The sequence below is a fragment of the Accipiter gentilis genome, chromosome 10 (assembly GCF_929443795.1).
Source record: "Accipiter gentilis chromosome 10, bAccGen1.1, whole genome shotgun sequence".
NCBI classification, from domain to species: domain Eukaryota; kingdom Metazoa; phylum Chordata; class Aves; order Accipitriformes; family Accipitridae; genus Astur; species Astur gentilis.
This window is the reverse complement of record NC_064889.1, coordinates 36,398,522-36,414,992: the sequence shown is the minus strand read 5'-3', so window position 1 is coordinate 36,414,992 and position 16,471 is coordinate 36,398,522. Positions and strand designations below refer to the sequence as shown.

The 16,471-nt window shown below is 43.0% G+C and overlaps 1 protein-coding gene across 1 annotated transcript; it reads left to right on the top strand.

Moving 5' to 3' along the window:
- The first annotated feature begins 376 nt into the window (after positions 1-376).
- CRLF3 (cytokine receptor like factor 3) lies at positions 377-16,143 on the top strand. The gene is made up of 8 exons (XM_049811796.1): positions 377-580; positions 3,118-3,325; positions 5,189-5,276; positions 5,740-5,917; positions 7,417-7,639; positions 8,329-8,461; positions 12,576-12,688; positions 13,020-16,143. The coding sequence occupies exons 1-8, from the start codon at positions 452-454 to the stop codon at positions 13,271-13,273; spliced, it is 1,326 nt and encodes a 441-aa protein (XP_049667753.1). The 5' UTR covers positions 377-451; the 3' UTR covers positions 13,274-16,143.
- The last annotated feature ends 328 nt before the right edge of the window (positions 16,144-16,471 follow it).

Here is a 16,471-nt window from a genome sequence, read left to right as displayed (position 1 = left end):
ACGCCCGACACCACCCCCCAACCCCCCCCCTTCCCCGCTTCGCTTCGGCCGCTGTCAGTCGGGTTTTCGCGCCGCGGTGCGGAGGAGGGCGGGGCGCGCGACGTCACGCGGGGGGGGGGGAGGAGGAGGCACGGGACGCTCAGAGGGGGACAAAATTGGCGGGACCGGCGCGCGCGGAGGCGGTTCGGGGGCTCTCTGGCAGCACGAGCCCTTCCCGCCGCCGCCACCCTCCGCGCGCGGCCGCTCTCAACTGCCGGTGTCTCCTGCTCCGCCCCCTCCCCGCCCCGGGGGCCGGCTCCCCGCCGCGCTTCCCTGCTCCGCCCCCCCCGGGGCACGGTGCCCGGATGTGGGGCCTTTCCGGGGGCGAGTCCTGCCCGCTGCCGCTACCACCGCCGCCGCCGCCACCGCCGCTGCCCCGCCCCGCCGGGTGCCTCGCCGCCGCGGCTGCTCCATGGAGGCCGACGGCGAGGCCGAGGCTCGGCTCCTCTTGCAGGAGGCTCGGGAGAGCATCGAGGCGGCGCGGAGCTACCGGCGGGAGCTGGAGCAGCGGCTGCGGGGGCTGCACCAGGCGCGGAAGCAGGTGCGGGGGAAGCGGGACGGGGTTGCCCGGGCTGTGAGGGGTGGCGGCGGTGCCCGGTCCTGCTTTTCTCCCCCGAAGCCGTGTTTTTGTGTGGAAACCACCTCAGGAGGGTGCGGGCGGCAGCCTGTTAGAGCTTGGCTGGGGGAGGTGAGGGGAAGGGAGGGGGAATCCCGCAGGACCGGGGGTGGGCGAGGGCTGCGGTGACCCCGGTGGTCCCGCACACGCTGCGGGGAAAGGTGCGCCTTGCCTTGGAGGACTTGGGAACGGGTGGAGGTGGGAAGTACCGGGAAGGGAAGGGAGTGCGAGCTGAAGTCCGTTACGGAACGGAGCCTGGTTTTCTGGGACGATAGGGAGGTTTCCTAGGCAAAAATAAAAGAAGTCTAAAGGAACTACGTTTTCAAAAGCGGTTGGGATGCTAAGTCTTATTTTATAGGGACCGTCACGCTTGTTTTCTGCCCCTCACATCTAAAAAATAGCTGCCTAGACGAGTTATGCTCCGGTTTGGTTGCTCTCCCGAAGTCTGCTGTCCCCATGCATCAAACTCGGTGGGTCACGTACTCTGTGGGTCGCGTCTAAGTGTTGCCAACATTCCAGGTTAGCTGGTTTTTCTGCAGCTGTGCACTGGCGCCAGGGGAGAGTTTTCACTGGGACTAGTAACCCACCCACTCCACGCTGATGATGTGTGATAAGATAGGCAACTGCGGGCAGGGAGATTGCGGAGAGCCAGGATAGGACTGGCTTCTCTAAGACATCCTCTAAGTGTTTTAGTTTTTGCAGACTAGAGCCAATGCCTTACAATCTCTGATTCAATTCTGCAAGGGGTAAATAAAAAAAAAAAAGAAAAGAAAACAAAACTCAGAAAATGTTTCTGTGGTGACCTGATAATGTTCCTGCAGCAGATTCCATTAGCATAGAAATCTGCTATAAATCTGCTAGGTTAGTGTCCTGCTACTGAGTGAATGTGGGCGATCACTATACGTTAAATTAGTCATCTTCTAAACCGCAAGCTGCTTAAGAAAATGAGTTTTTCATGACCGTCTTTAATCCAAACCTTGTCATCTCAGACTGTTGCCTGATAACTCGAAATGCATTGAGAGGGAGCGAGTTTGCCTTTCTGCAGTGACTGTCAGTGCTTAGTTAGCTTACCTTTCTTTCCTTGTCCTCCCTGGGGGAACTTCTTGGCTTGTGTGCATGTTTCTGTTTTCTCTCTTCCCATCTTCAGGACCACGTGTTGTTTTGTCCACAAAGAATCAGCCACACAACACATGTCCAAGAATTCCTTGTGTCCAGAAGTGCTGAATGTCTTGGATTAGGGCTTCAGATAGCGGAAGCTTTATTATTTGGGGACGGTTGGGCCAATGTGATAGGAGAAGCGCTTTAGAACACCTTCATTGCATCCTTTTCTTTTGGACCAATGGGACACGATTTTCAACAGTCTTCATGCAGCTCTTTATGTTCAGGGACTTGCATTTCCTCTTCTGTGTAGCTAGTAGTATCTGTAATTCTGGGGCTGACTTGTTGAATTTGTATCTGCATGTAATGGAGGTAGTGGGTTTAGAGAAGTGACTGTTCTGTCTTCCTCCGCCCCACCCCTTCATGAAGCTAAATGCTTCCTTTTTTTTTCTCAAGCTTTAAAATAACAGGAGAAGGGAAACCGAGCTGTGTGGCAGCTGCAGACGTTCATGAATATTACTTGAAGAGGAAATTTATTTTACCTAACCAGAGAACTTCCTGTGTTGGTTGTCTATACTTCTAAAGATCTAGAAATTACGTGTAAGGCCGTATGCATGTTGCAGCATTTCCTTGGGCATGTGACTTAGAAAAGTTTTTCATAGGGAGATGTTTACTTCTGACTTTTGCATCTTTAGCTCAGGGGTGTTCAAATGTGTTTTCTTCCCTAAAAGTCAGATTCAGCAAGTTTGCAAACATTTTAATAAGCACTTGTAGAACCTTCTGTGGTCTAGTTCTTCCAGAATCAAAACAGACTTGCTGTTCACCCTGTCCCGTAACCCTGGAGCACAGACAAATCGAAGGTGGCTAATTAAAAAAAAAAAAAAAAAAAAAAGAAAGCAGCTCTGCAAGGACTTTAAAAATCCAGTGATGTCATAGGGCCTGGAAAAGTGCTCCTAGATAGTCTTCTAAAAGCCTGATATCTTTTTCTTTCCAATGAGGATTACCAGAGTGGTTTTTGAACAGGATCACAGCAGTTTTGGGGGGCGGTGGGGAGAAGATCTACAGAGCATTTGGATTTTCTGACAAGAAAAATTCCTTGATTGAAGTACACATAAGCCAATCTGTATTTTGCTTAGTTAATATACTCTTCCCCTTGTCCAGACTAGTTTCTTTGCCTCCTGCCCTGCTGTATGTGTACTAAAAATGACAACACTAGTTTGTGAACTGCCAGTGGTCCTTCTTTCAAAGTTGATTTCATGCACCGCTTTTCTCCAGCAGATGCAGATGAGGTAGTTCAAAAAAATAAAAGATGTGCGTGGCCTTTGCCTTTATCCTGAATCCTTCTCTCTGTTACCTGAGTTTAGATCAGAGAAAGTGCAACATTGACCAGAGATGTACTTGAGCAGCATTTTAATGATTTGAAAGGGACCCTAAAGAAGCTGTTGGATGAGCGACTGATGTCACTGCTGCAGGAAGTGGATGCTATAGAACAAGACAGTATCAAACCCTTGGATGAATGCCAGAAGCTAATAGAGCATGGAGTCAGTACAGCTGATGATCTGCTCCGGGAAGGTAAGGCAGGACCTGATACTAAGTCTTGGCTCTACCTTCTAGTGTGTCTTCTCTTGAAGACTGTTATGATGAGCATATTTGGCTCACTTTGGACTTCTGTCAAACCAAATGTTAAGGTTAAAGTTGGGTAGATGTAGTGAAGAGCCGATCAATATTATCTCCTACAAATCCATATTTAAATATTTCGCTCCAGTCCCGGGGTGTGCATATGTCAGTGTAGCCTCTCTACAAGGGCAGGAAGTACCTACTTGGGAAACGTCTCACTGCAGAGGTGTCCTGCATCTCTCCATGCTTGAAAGAGGATTATGTCAGGCTGCTTTGAAATAAAACACATCTTGGGTACCATAATAACAAAATATCTCTGTTGGCTGAAGGAAGTTATTTGTGTCTCAGTGGAATAGCAGCTGAAGTAAACAGATTATCTTTCCTGCTAAGTGTGATTATGTTGACTGTTGATGGGGGACAGTGGAAGAATGAAATGGCCACTGCATGAGAAAAATTTCTCCAAAAAGTCTGAGGATGAGGCAGACAAAAATGGACTTGTGGAGTATTACCGTAAGGGCCAGTTTGTACCCTACTGATGCTAAGTACCTAGCCAGAAAGGAACATCACTCTTGTGTGCTTTCCCCACACTGAAGAACCTACTGGGAGCATGTCTGAGCCATGAGTATGCTGGCAGTTTCCTTGCATTGTTCTCGTGTCGCAACTTTAACTTTCTTTCAACATGATCTCAGTTTTGTGAACTAAAGTGCATCGAGCAGTCTCTCATGAGTAGGAAATCTACCAGCTTCCACTCAGACGTGAGCTTTGCACTTAAAGAGCGTGCTGGCTTGATAGCTTTCTGCCTCCTGCTCACAGGAGTAGTGACAATATTTAAGAATTAATTTGTTGTGGGGTGTTTGGGGTTTTTGTTTGTTGGTTTTTTTTTTTTAGCACCACAACCTCTGGGACAGCCGGTAGTCGCCTTGGTTTTACTTTGTCTCAAGTTACTGAATCACAGGGTGGTGGCAAAGATTGCCTGTGTTTACATGAGTTTCTATCAGATCTCATGAGAACCTGACTAGCCGTGCGCCTCCTATTCTGCGGGTCACCATTCCCTCTGTAGCAGTACAAGCATTGCTAAGTCGCGTTGTCAAAATGAGCAGCTGTTGCATCTGAGTCAGAAAGGAGTTAAGCTCCATGGTTATTAAATCTCCTGCTGCCAATTATGACGTATGCTTTTCTTTAGAGATTTGTAATGTTTGTAATCCTCCATTTGGAAAAGGACTGAGCTTGCTTATGTTGTAAATTACCATAGAGTCATCAGATAGGAGAATGGAGCGTACGTCTCTGTAAGCTGAAGTGTGGGATGCTACTTTATATGGGAAGCTTATGAAAAGATTTCTATTTATCTCCACACTTTAATGCATGGATTATTTCCTTCATTATGACAATAGTTACCATTTAGATTGTAGCAAACAGCACAATGGTTGAAATTATTTTTTGCTTTTAAGCTCCTGCTTTTTTGTTTTCTGCTCAGTGAAGGTCCTTTGTTTTTTTTCTTCCTTTAAAGCAGGTGGAGGAAGGGATTAATAATCCTAATTTCTGGCATCTGACCCCAGTTCTGCTACTGTCTGAGACCTGAGGCAAATTATTACATCTGTTATGGGTGTGTCTACAGGAAGCTTTGAGAGCTTCAAAAGTTGCTAGATAGGCTTTATATTGTTAACTGTAATTGTATTTTCTAGCTAAGTGTCTAGCAAAAGTGCTGAGAATGCTTCATGTTTAATTGGTTGTTCATGTCAGAACTAGTTATTCTTTGAAGCAAAGAATGTCTTTATTGGACGTTTTCTCATTAGGAATATTTTTACCATTTGATTCCAGGAGAGAGTGCAGTCCATGGAGATGTGGGACAACAGAATGAGAAACTTTGCAGCTTTACAAAAAAAGCTTTACATATTCAGCTAGATAGGTAAGATACTGACACACTGAGGTGATCTGAGGCAGCAGCACATGTGCTCTTCTTGTATAGGGGATCTTTTCTCCTCTGAAACAAAAGCCTTCCACTCCACTGCATTAAAAGATTCATTTGAGGTGTTACTGTCACTTGTTTCGTAGGCTTTCTTTGGGGCTAGCAGTCACAGGATGGAGTAGTTTTCAACCTCCATATGGTCTGTAGAAATATAGGCTGTTTATTTATGAACGATGAAACCCACTCCTTGTGGAACAGCCTGTATTTCAGAGTATTTACTGAGAAACAGACAGTCTGGTTAGGGCTGAAACACAATGTTTTCTGAGTCTTTTAAGTTTGAAATGCACATGCCAATTTCTGCAGCTGTTCTCTTTTTGCATATCTGCACAGATTCATGTGTATGGACAAAATATGAATTTGTAGAAGCTGGCCCCTTTCATTACAGCAAACTTTCCTTTCTCAGCTTACCAGAAGTGCCCTCCTTGGTTGACGTGCCTTGTTTATCTGCCCAATTGGATGACTGCCTTCTTACTATATTGAAAAATCAAATATTCAAACATGGAACTGTGGCATCTCGACCACCTGTACAGCTAGAGGAATTCATTGAGAAGCCTGGAGGTATTTTAGTCCGATGGTGTAAGGTAGGTAAAATATCCTGGGTGAAGATCATTCAGATTTCAGTTTCGTTGAAAGAAACTGAAAAAGCCACTTTCATTCTGGATTCTCTACTGCCTTCAAAGGAATAGTCCACTCCAGTGTGCAGTTAGAAACTTTAGAAGAGATTTTTATGATAATGGCCTAATTTAAAGGCAAGGTAATCTAGTGATGTTGTGGTTGGCACTAGGGTTTGTGTCTGCCTGGCAGTGACACTTGTGTGTTAGACTCTTGCTGTTGGACTCTACCTGCTCCCATCTGCAGGTAGAAAGGGCCGACCTGCTGATGCACCTCTGCCTCACAGTCACCTTCCCTGTGTGAGGGAAAGTTGGGAGGGGCAGCTGAAAACATTGCTACCCCTGCTTCCCATGTTTAAGCAAGTGCCAGGTGCCGGGAAAGCAGGAAACAACTCCTTCAAATACTCTTCCCTCTAAACAAATTACTAGAGTGTAATCTGTCTGTGATACTGTTGTACAAACAAGGCCAAGAAATCCTGGTGTGCGTGTTTCTGACAGAGGTGATTTGCACGTAGCCAATTGTGCTGTGGAAGTGAGTGGTTTGTTTGTGTGGCCCTAACAGCCAGCCACTCTCAGATGGAACTTCGTTGCTGGGCTGATGCTTTTGTTCCCTTTGAAGATGCTTTAGCAGACCCAGGATGAGGCTGAACCTGTTCGGTTATGCTTTTACACCTAAACATGTTGGTGTTCTTAGGGAGATGCAGTGGATAGAAAGAAAAAATATTTTAATATTGGCATTAGCTAGTCAAGTAGCCTTTTTCTTCAGTACACAAAAACTATTTTTAAGTAAATCACTGCTGTGATCTGGTGAGGTTTAGTTGTTGGACAGCTCTACTGTGCTCCTTGGCAGCATTAAACAAACTTGTTTTTCTAGCAACAGCCAGCCATTGGTCAGCCACCCTTACCTTGTCAAGGATGTGGACTCAGGTTACAAAACCACAGGCACTACTGTCACATGTGGTCTGATTTTCTGTGCTATAGAGGAGGTCCCTGAATTTGGTCATGCTTGGGGCATAGTGGAACTTTTGTGGGGAAAAAAAAATTTGAAAATCTCTTTCGACTTAGAGATTATCAAAGAGTTGGAAATCATTCCCTGGAACAGTTTATGAAGAATAATAGTGAGTTTCCCCTGCTGTTAAAAACTGGCACTGAATTTCTTTGGCAAATTTGTCTTCAGCTTTTGGCTGAAGGATCTTGTTATATCTCTGCTAGATTGAAAAGTTGCCTGTTAAATGTTTCTTCTCCTGTAGATACTTTTAAACTGTAATCAAATCATTCTTATACTTTTTGTATTAGTTGGTTCAGACACTGATTTTATTTTCTATAAGGTATGCTTTCTGCTCTTTAATACCTTGCGACTCAGAATTGCCTTTGATGACAGCCTGCAGCACTATCCTAATGTGTGCCACTTCAGGGGCAAAAGAAAAAAAAGAGGGGGTCCTTTATTAATGCAATAAATGTTTCTCTAGGTGGATGATGACTTCATACCACAAGATTACCGACTGCAATATCGTAAGAGTACTGCCAGTCACTTTGAAGATGTATATGTCGGCTCGGAGACAGAGTTCATAGTGCTGCATATTGATCCTAATGTTGATTACCAGTTCAGAGTCTGTGCCCGCGGAGATGGACGGCAAGAGTGGAGTCCATGGAGTGTTCCTCAGATCGGCCGTACCACGCTAGTTCCCCATGGTACTGTTTTGCTGCTGTTCATCTTCATCTTAAGCCTGTGTCATCAGCGCAGCACTCCTGAAGGTCTATAGCTGAATGACTTATGGAGCTGCTTTTTGTATGATGGTGGGGCGTCCTTAGCTATGATGTATGTGTGTAATGTATGATGAACTATCCTTTCATCCTACAATTTATTCTTTGCTTCCTAGTGTGAGGGACAGTTAGTGAACCTTTCCAGCAGGTAGCTCACTGCTTCGCCTTGGAAAGCATCAATGAGCTGGAAGGGAAGCATTTTTTTTCCTTCTCTTTCAACCCTACCTAAGCATTTTTTTATGACCTACAGTCTCGTAACAAGCTCTTAACTTGGAGAGAGTAAAACCTAAGTTTTCTCTTCACTTGCAAATTTTTAAGGGCAGTGGGTAATGAAGGTTTTCCTTTGCCTACAATATGACTTTGCAGGGATTGCAGCAGAGTGAACTTCTGGTGAATTCTGTGAGCTGGGAAATATTTTTTGTAATTGCAAATTATTTGAAAAAGAAATCTCCATCAGAAGGCAGCAAAACTAGCCTCTGTTCTTAATATACCTTAAGCTTCATATGAGGTAAACTGAGCAGACATTGTGACTGATTTGGTTTTGCACAGACAGTAGGTGGTCAAGTTGAGGTTCACACTTTTCATGCCTTTTTTTTTTTTCTTTCTTTTATTTTAAGAATGGACAGCTGGTTTGGAGGGTTACAGCTTGAGCAGTCGAAGAAACATAGCGCTTCGAAATGATTCTCAGTCATGTGGTGTGCTCTACTCCAAAGCTCCTACTTATTTCTGTGGGCAAACATTAACATTCAGGCAAGTACTTTCTGGGTAGCTGTTGTCTGGTGCATCTCCTGTGAGCCAAGCTTCCTTCTCTAGTCAGTTACATCTCAATTGTATGTAAATCTGAGTCATGGTGCATATTTGAGTTTTACATCAGCTCAGCCCCAGTCAAGGTAGTGTGTCTGGGTAAAGTCTGAACGTCCTTCTCTTCACTTCTACTTCCTGGCTCTTTAGGAAAACACCTGATGTTTTTGTAGGACCTGCACCTATCTAAAAGAGACGAGCGAACTCCTGAAGGAGGATAAATACAGCTCGTGCTGAGCAAATCTGTGGAATGTTGAACTTCCTGCAGTTTTTTAGCAGCTGTTACTGGCTGGTCAGAAGTTAGTGGAGGCTTGCCATTGATTCTTTTTAACCTTGGGTCAGTGGGTGCTTTTATTCCCAGAGTATCCACAAGCTTTGCAGGATTTGGTCATGAAAACATTATATATGCTGTTGGGACAGGTAAGGATGACAGTCTGGCGCTGATGTCTTAAACATCTGCGATAACTAGTGCTGATCAGACTATTGCTTGAAACTGGCATTAGAAAATACTGAGTGGAGAAGGGATCTTGTGGAATTCAAGCTTTCCATTTGACACAGAATGTGATTAAAAACCTTGGCAGCTTTGCTGCCTGTAGTCCTATCCCTGAGATGATGTTGTTTAACAGGGTATGAGGAATGTCCTTGTGGATATGTCAGTTGTAATTACAGACCTCAGAGACTCTGAAGCTTTATTCCATCTTTCCCTGGTTAAATAAAACTACTTGCTCTACAGTAGGCAGCCCCCCAAAGGCAGTTTAAGGGGGTCGTTCATTATATTTTTATAACTTACTCCATGGTGTTTCATTTCTCCCTTCCTGATAACTAATCTTAACTTTAGATGGTTGTAGTATGAGGATGTATTCGGTTGCCCCGTCTGAGATGGAATAAAAAGATCTAAAGCTTTCATTTGAAATCTGTTGCTAGATTTAACTTCTCTTGGCTCAGAAATGCCTGTGAAATTAAAGGCAGAACTTTGAGGTTTCCCTTCATTCTCTTTCAGACCAATGCCTTTTATCTTTTTTTATTGGTAGCACATGAAAATCTTTTGCTTTACATTTTGGTAATGTGGACTCCTCTCCAAGAGGAGATTGTTTCAGGATAGCAGAGCACTAATAAGCACATGTCCACAAGAACTATAATGACACAAATCTTAAGATTAAAGACGTCAAAAATCGGTTGTGTTCCTCTTGGAAGGTCCAAGAGTAGCTTCCTGTTTGAAAGTGTGTGAGATTTTCCTGAGCAGGGAGATGTAGTACTTGGCGCTTGGCTTTCTCCATCTGTTGAAACAAAAGTGTATTCACAAGGGGATAAGTGGCTTGCAGAACAAACCAAATAAGCAAGGTTCATGTTACAGGTATTTGTGAAGCAGCTTTGTATTCTTTTTGTGTGTTCAGGCCTCATCAGTGGGAAGTGAAGCTGCAATAAATGCAATGCTTTTTATTTGCTTTTTAAGGATAGACTGCTTCAATTATCCTCTGAGGTGAAGCATTTGGACAAGTTGTAGGAAAACATCATTGCTTTAAGCCAAGACTCATCCTGTTCCTTTGCAGCCTTCAGGGAGCTGCCCTTAGGAAAAGGAACATTTCTCCACTGACCTGCTCTGCAGCTGTCCTTCTTTAAAGCTTTTGCTTGCAGTGGGGAGCCACCCAGTCAGTCTGGCCAATCTGGCAATTTGGGATCATCCAGCAGGTGCCATATGAAGATCACGCTGACTTTGTCAGGAACCCACAACTCTACTGACAGCTAATATAAAGGAAGCACATGTGATCACCCGCAGATTCCCTTGCCTGTGGTCTGAGGCAAATGGAAACTGGTGGTGGTTGAAGTGGTGCAGTGTCTGTGTGCTACAGTGATAGAGACAAGGTTGTGCTCTGCAGCATTGGAAGTGGTGAGAAGGGATTTGAAAAGTGTCCCACTGAGCATTGTTCTTACCACGTATTCTGTAGGCTTTTTAAAATTTTAAGTCCCAGGGATCACAGAGGCTAGAGAATAACTTTGCTAACATGATAGGAAAAATTAGCCTAGTAAAGCGAAGCTTAGGAGATTGTGCAGTGATGCTCTGTACTGTACAAGGGCTCTTTGTCTTGGGCTGGTTATCAATTGCTGAAAAATCAAAACCTACTAAGGGAAGGGATGGTGATCTATACCAGATCCTGGCCCTCTTCCCTATGTGTGTGAGAGGAGGAAAGCTACTGCAGAATTACAGGTTGGCCATTTTCTTAGGCACTCGGATTGTGCTTCCTCTTTATGGTGTAAGGAAGGTTTGGCTCTTTCCTACTTCGTGTTAGCAGCCAGCCCAGTCTGTGCTCTCGGAGTGAGGGCAGCGGTGTGGGGATGGTAGCCCTGATGCTGGAAAGCCTGGGTGTGATGAATACAGAAGTGCATGATGAAAAACATGGCCTGAGCCTGGATTCCGTGAGAGAGCTGAATCTAAAATGTTCAGCTGGTCCTAGACTGTCTCCTGTGTAAACGCTCCCCTCTCTGGGTGTACTCTTGCTCCTCAGTATGTGCTGTCCTCTTTATTTCTTTGATGCTTTTTTCTTCCTACTGCTGCTGGTCCAGGGTACCTTGACAGTGCTTTGCAAAAGGGGTCTATAATAAATGAGTAAGTGTGAATTACAGATTGACATGATAAAATTTCTACTTTTGAATGGGTTTATAATTATCCATTTTTGGTCATTCTTGTGCCTGTACAAATGCTTATTTCCAACTCAAGAAAGGCTCCCTTAACTAGGGATGACATGAATTAATGTTACCTAAGCACAAAGGCTTTACCTCTCAAGTTTACTGATAAATAGCTGTTTATAAAACCTCACCAGTAACTCAGGCAGAGTTTAAAATCTAAAGTGGAGTAGCAAAATGGATTTGAAATCTCGTTTAAAGTTGTTTTGGGAAAACATTGCGGATCATTTCCAAATTAGAAGTTTCTTGGATATTTAAATTTTTTCTTTGCTTTACAGTACAAGGCTTTTGCTATCTTAGTGATGTTCCCAGGGGACTAAAAAACCTCATGGAGTGCAAAAGTAAAACATGGTTCCAATTTTATCTTCCCTGTTTTGTCTTGAAAGAGTTAACCCATGGTGTGCCAGTCCACTGCCCAGTTTATTCCAGTTCTTAAAAGCTTCTGCTGAAGTTTTTCTGTTGTTTGGCAACAACCATGTATCAGTGCTGCTCTTTCTCTCGGGCTGTAAGGAAAATAAATGCTGTTTTACTTTCTAGAAAAGTTTCCCAAGTTACTCAGGCTCTCTCTAAAGTATGATTGCACCTTTGAGAGATGGCAGTATGAGAGAAAGGACTCAAATACAGAAGAGCCCTTCAGTGTACAAGCTGTGCAGGCCTTGCTCAGCTGCCAGGGCCCAAAGGGAACTGTGTCCCAGGTCATTTGCACAACTTGTTTGCTTTTTCTTTGGAGATTCTTTATCAGGACCAAAATCCTAAATGCAGCTGAACAGAAGCCAGACTTGTAAATGGTCTTCTGGGCGTTGTGTGTTAATACACATTTGCACAAAGCTAATTTATGAAAAAAACCCAAAACAACCCACACACACCCTCAAACCCGACAACCCTTCACCACCAAAACACATCAACCTTCTGCCCCCACCCCTTCACAGCAGAACATAGCAGGGTTCAAAAACCCCCTTTTAGTCATGCTTTTTAAATACTTGCTGAAACTACAGCCATCTTGCCATAATACAAGATATTGACCAGTAATCTGGTATAGATGATTGTAGTTTTGCACATATTGGTTAAGACAACTGGAAATAATTTCAAAAGACTCTAAGCTGTGACAGTGGGTAAGTTTATTAAATAGCAATGAAAGCTTGCAGGAAGCAGATTCGTATTTTGTACAGATTAATAGAGAACGCACTGCTCAGTGGAGCTGTTGGGAAAGGTGGTAGGACTTCTGGTCATTCAACAGGGATCTCCCCAAAAGGTTGTATGAATTCGTTGAAAGCCCTGGAGCACAGTACAGAGGTCTGGTATGACAGGGTATTACTGTCTGAATTTCATTGTATGTTTTGATTTAAAGCTTCAGGGTTTGACTTAACTTTTTGCCTGGTAGAATTGAAACTGTGGGACAGCCAGACAGACGAGACAGCCTCGGAGTGTGTGTGGAGCAGCAGAACGGCTATGATTCTTTGCAGCGGGATAAAGCTGTGTGCATTAGCACAAATGGTGAGTCTGAATCATGTAATTGAAGTGTGTGAATTTTTTTTTTTTCCTTTCTCAAAACCCATAGCCCCTGGTTCTTTATATCACTGGGTTACATATGAGCAACTTCATCCATGTTTTACGTACATACTACTTGTGCAGTTAAAATCTTTGGTGAGAGTATGGGTCTCCTTTTCCTGCTTGCAGTTAGTGCAGCCTGTTTGATGTGACAAAAAGGAATGTGGCAGGGTTACTTTCCATTTCTATTTGCCTGCAAAAAAATAGGGAGAGATAGTGTTGCACATTAGTACATACAGGAACTGAGAAATGATATTTGGTATTTTGACTGTTTCAGGGGCAGTATTTGTAAATGGAAAAGAGATGACAAACCAACTGCCTGCTGTTACTTCTGGATCAACTGTGACGTTTGACATGGAAGTTGTGCAGTTAGGGCCTTCCAGCAACGAGGGAGGGAACTTCAAGCTTCGAGTAACCATTAGCTCTAACAACAGAGAAGTGGTCTTTGACTGGGTACTTGATCAATGCTGTGTCTCTTTGTATTTTGGATGTTCATTTTCATACCCAGGCTGGAAAGTTTTGGTGTTTTAGCAGTGAGTGAAGGGATTTTTGTTCTTGCTATAAAGTGTAATGTTAAAACCTGGGTTTCCAGCTGTTTGACATCAACAATCTGTTAACAAAAACCTGTCTTTATACTACTTGAACTCCACTATATTGTACTTCCTGCTGGAATCATTTAAAAATTATTGTGAAACATTGGATTTGTTACTCTGGAAAAAGTTAGAAACAGGCATTTGCATCAGCAAATTAACTTAAGCAGTCCATAAGCCCTTTCCCTTTTTTCCTCCAGACTTGATTTTTGTCAGTATTTCATTGTACTCTAGTCTCAGGGTACGTGTATTGTGTAGAATTAACTTTGCTTAATGCTGCTGCTCTGTGAAATAAGCCTGTAAACATTTAGGGGGGTGGTAATGGACCAAAGTTTTATTTATACCACTCAAAAAGAACGAAGTATTTAGAGCAGTGATATCCTGCTATGCTTCCTTGTACACAATGCTGCCTTAATAGTATGAATGGATAGTGGGTTCTGCATGCAACAGCCATTTCTTCCATGCACGGTACTGTTCATTCCTCCAGAGCAAGGATGTCTGAGCCATAACATCTGTTTAAATATGTAGCCAGTCTGTTAATGTCTCACTTAAGTGCCTTATTTTGAGATATTTCTTGAACTGTTTTCTGTGTTGTCACTTGGAATATATTTTTCTAGAGTAGTTGCATGGTGATGCTTACATCAACTTAATGCAGATGCTTGCCTCAAACTAGACCAATACCTAGAGTACAACAGTTATCCTTATCTGCTCTGTCTTCCCTAGTTATATTTACTGTGTAGCCTATGTCAGAGCAAGTCTTAGCAATTTAGTATTTAGGCATGACATGCAGATTGGCAGCCATGATTCCTCAACAGAGCTCTTCTAAGACTTAGAGACAACCTTCTTTCTATTGTCCAACAACAGAGACAAGGGAGGTGCTGTTCTGATGTGCAGGATTCCTGGAAATCCCACTAGCTACCTGGGAACACCTTGCATTCATGTGCAATAGCACAGGATTATGGTCTGAGGACTAGGGACAGACTAGGCTGCCCAAGCAAGCTGGGACTGCTGCTGGAGATCCACCATGGGAGGTAATGGAGATGGGCTTCAGGCAGACCCTGCTGGCAGAGCTTTAACCCGTGGCAGTCAAAATGTAGCAGATGTTGGTAATTTAACTGTCTCCTCCATGTAATAGGATGGGAAAAGAAAATATGAATTAATTGACTTTGAATGCAGAAGTTACATAGAGTTACCACTATTTTCCCTAAGGAGCAACTAAGATTTATAATGAGCTTATCAAAGCGAACCTATTCCTGGTCAAAAAGACTGCAATACTACTGGACTTAAATATTTTGAAGTAATGCTCATTGAGGGCCTTCTTACCTCAAATTCAATTAAACATATTTTGGCATGTTAGAATAGCAATATTTTTATAAAGCCTAGACAATCATTCTGCCCTTTTTCCTGCAGTGTCAACATGCTACATTAGCCCTCTATGCTAGCATTAAAAGCTTAATTCACATTGGATTATTATCCCCCATACTTAACATTATCAGTACAAAAAGATTAATCGTCTATGCCTGCATTTTTTTCCCCAGGCATCTGTAGTAGGGGTACAAGAATTTCAGAAAAGGCAAATGGCTGTTGGTATTTACAACATTTATAAGAAAAAAAATTGTGAGTAGATTCAGATGGATGCAAAGAATTTGCATATAGCAGAGGTAGGTTGGAATTTACTGTAAGAGCTGAAGTGAGGAAGACTGGACACCTGCAGGTAAGATTATCCACTGTTAGCAACAAAAAGCCTGCAGTATTGTCAGTTTTTCAAGCTTAACTATTTCACTGTTAGGGAGTAAGAAAATACTAGCTTATCCTGTACTTTCAGTGTTCCCTTGAATTATCCTGTGAAGAGTATTTTCAATACTTCTAAAATACGGTTCTTTTCCTGTAGCCAGGAAGGTTCAGTAGATTATCAAACAGTATCTGTCCTGTTTAGAGAGAGTCAGGCTGGCACTCTAGCTCGCAGCCAGCTTAAATCTTGCTCCATTTAGTAGTGCTGGTAATGTCACTTAGATACTTCAGGTACTAATTGTAACTTAGTATTTTTACCATATGGAAACTAAAATTGTGAGTATCTACACTTCTGAGGTACCAACAGCTCAGGTACCTTTTCATCTGCTTTTGGAGGGGCTAGTCAGACTATTGATTCTGCAGGATATTTACTTGCATGTTAGAAAATGAAGCTTAAGCCTTGAATTCAGGTACTTCCAGAGACGGTAATGCCTTGTCAGTTTGTTCAGAATACACATACAAAGCAGCTTAAGATGACTGTGAAGGGCCACTGGAGGCCCCTACTGTGCCCCTTGAGAGCTGAGGATGGCAAGAGAAGAAAGTTTTTCTGACTTTAGTCTTTAGCTGTAAGTTCAACAAGGGCAGCTTGCCAATCGTGGGTTGGGTATGGTTGGGTTTTTTGTCATTTTTTTAAACTTAGCATAAGCCTAGCTGTCCAAATTGCAAATTAGGTACTGTTCAACCACCTCTTGGAGCTGCATCTGAGACCTGGGAGGGGTAAAGAGTCTCAGGGCAAGAGACCCAAGTAAGAAAAGTATGCAAAGAAGCAGAAGAGGCTTGAATTAAAAAGGTTGAAATTCTGTTCTTCCACAGCAGAGTTCAGCTAGATAGAAAACTTGACACTTCCTTTACAATTTTTCACCTCTAGCTCTTGGAGCCTTGCAAGCAAGAGAGTATTAAATGCTTATGAAATCCAATCCTGGAAGTTGTTTTCTTAAGCTAGTGCATTCACTTACCTCAACTAAGACTTATGTGTCAAGTGAAATTTGAATTTTTTTAAAATAAAGTTTTATCCCTCAACCATGTATGGTCTAGTAAATTATTTATTGGGGCATAAAGCTAGAGCATCACTGCATTCTAACAAGAAAATAAGAAAATGCATTCAGTAGTGCTGCAGCCATCTTTAGAGCTTCTCCCCCTTGTTTTTTTCCTTATCTTTTATCCCTCAGAAGCCCTCAATTTTTTTTTCCAGGTTTCTCACTTGTGCACTTACCTTTATTTCCAGATGAAGTTTAGATCTTAGCTGAAATCTCTTGCAGAAATAATTTTTCCTCCTTTTTTGAAAATTAGTTACAGCATCTGTAAACTACTTTCCTCAATACTCCACAGCTAATTTTTCTGGTTTATA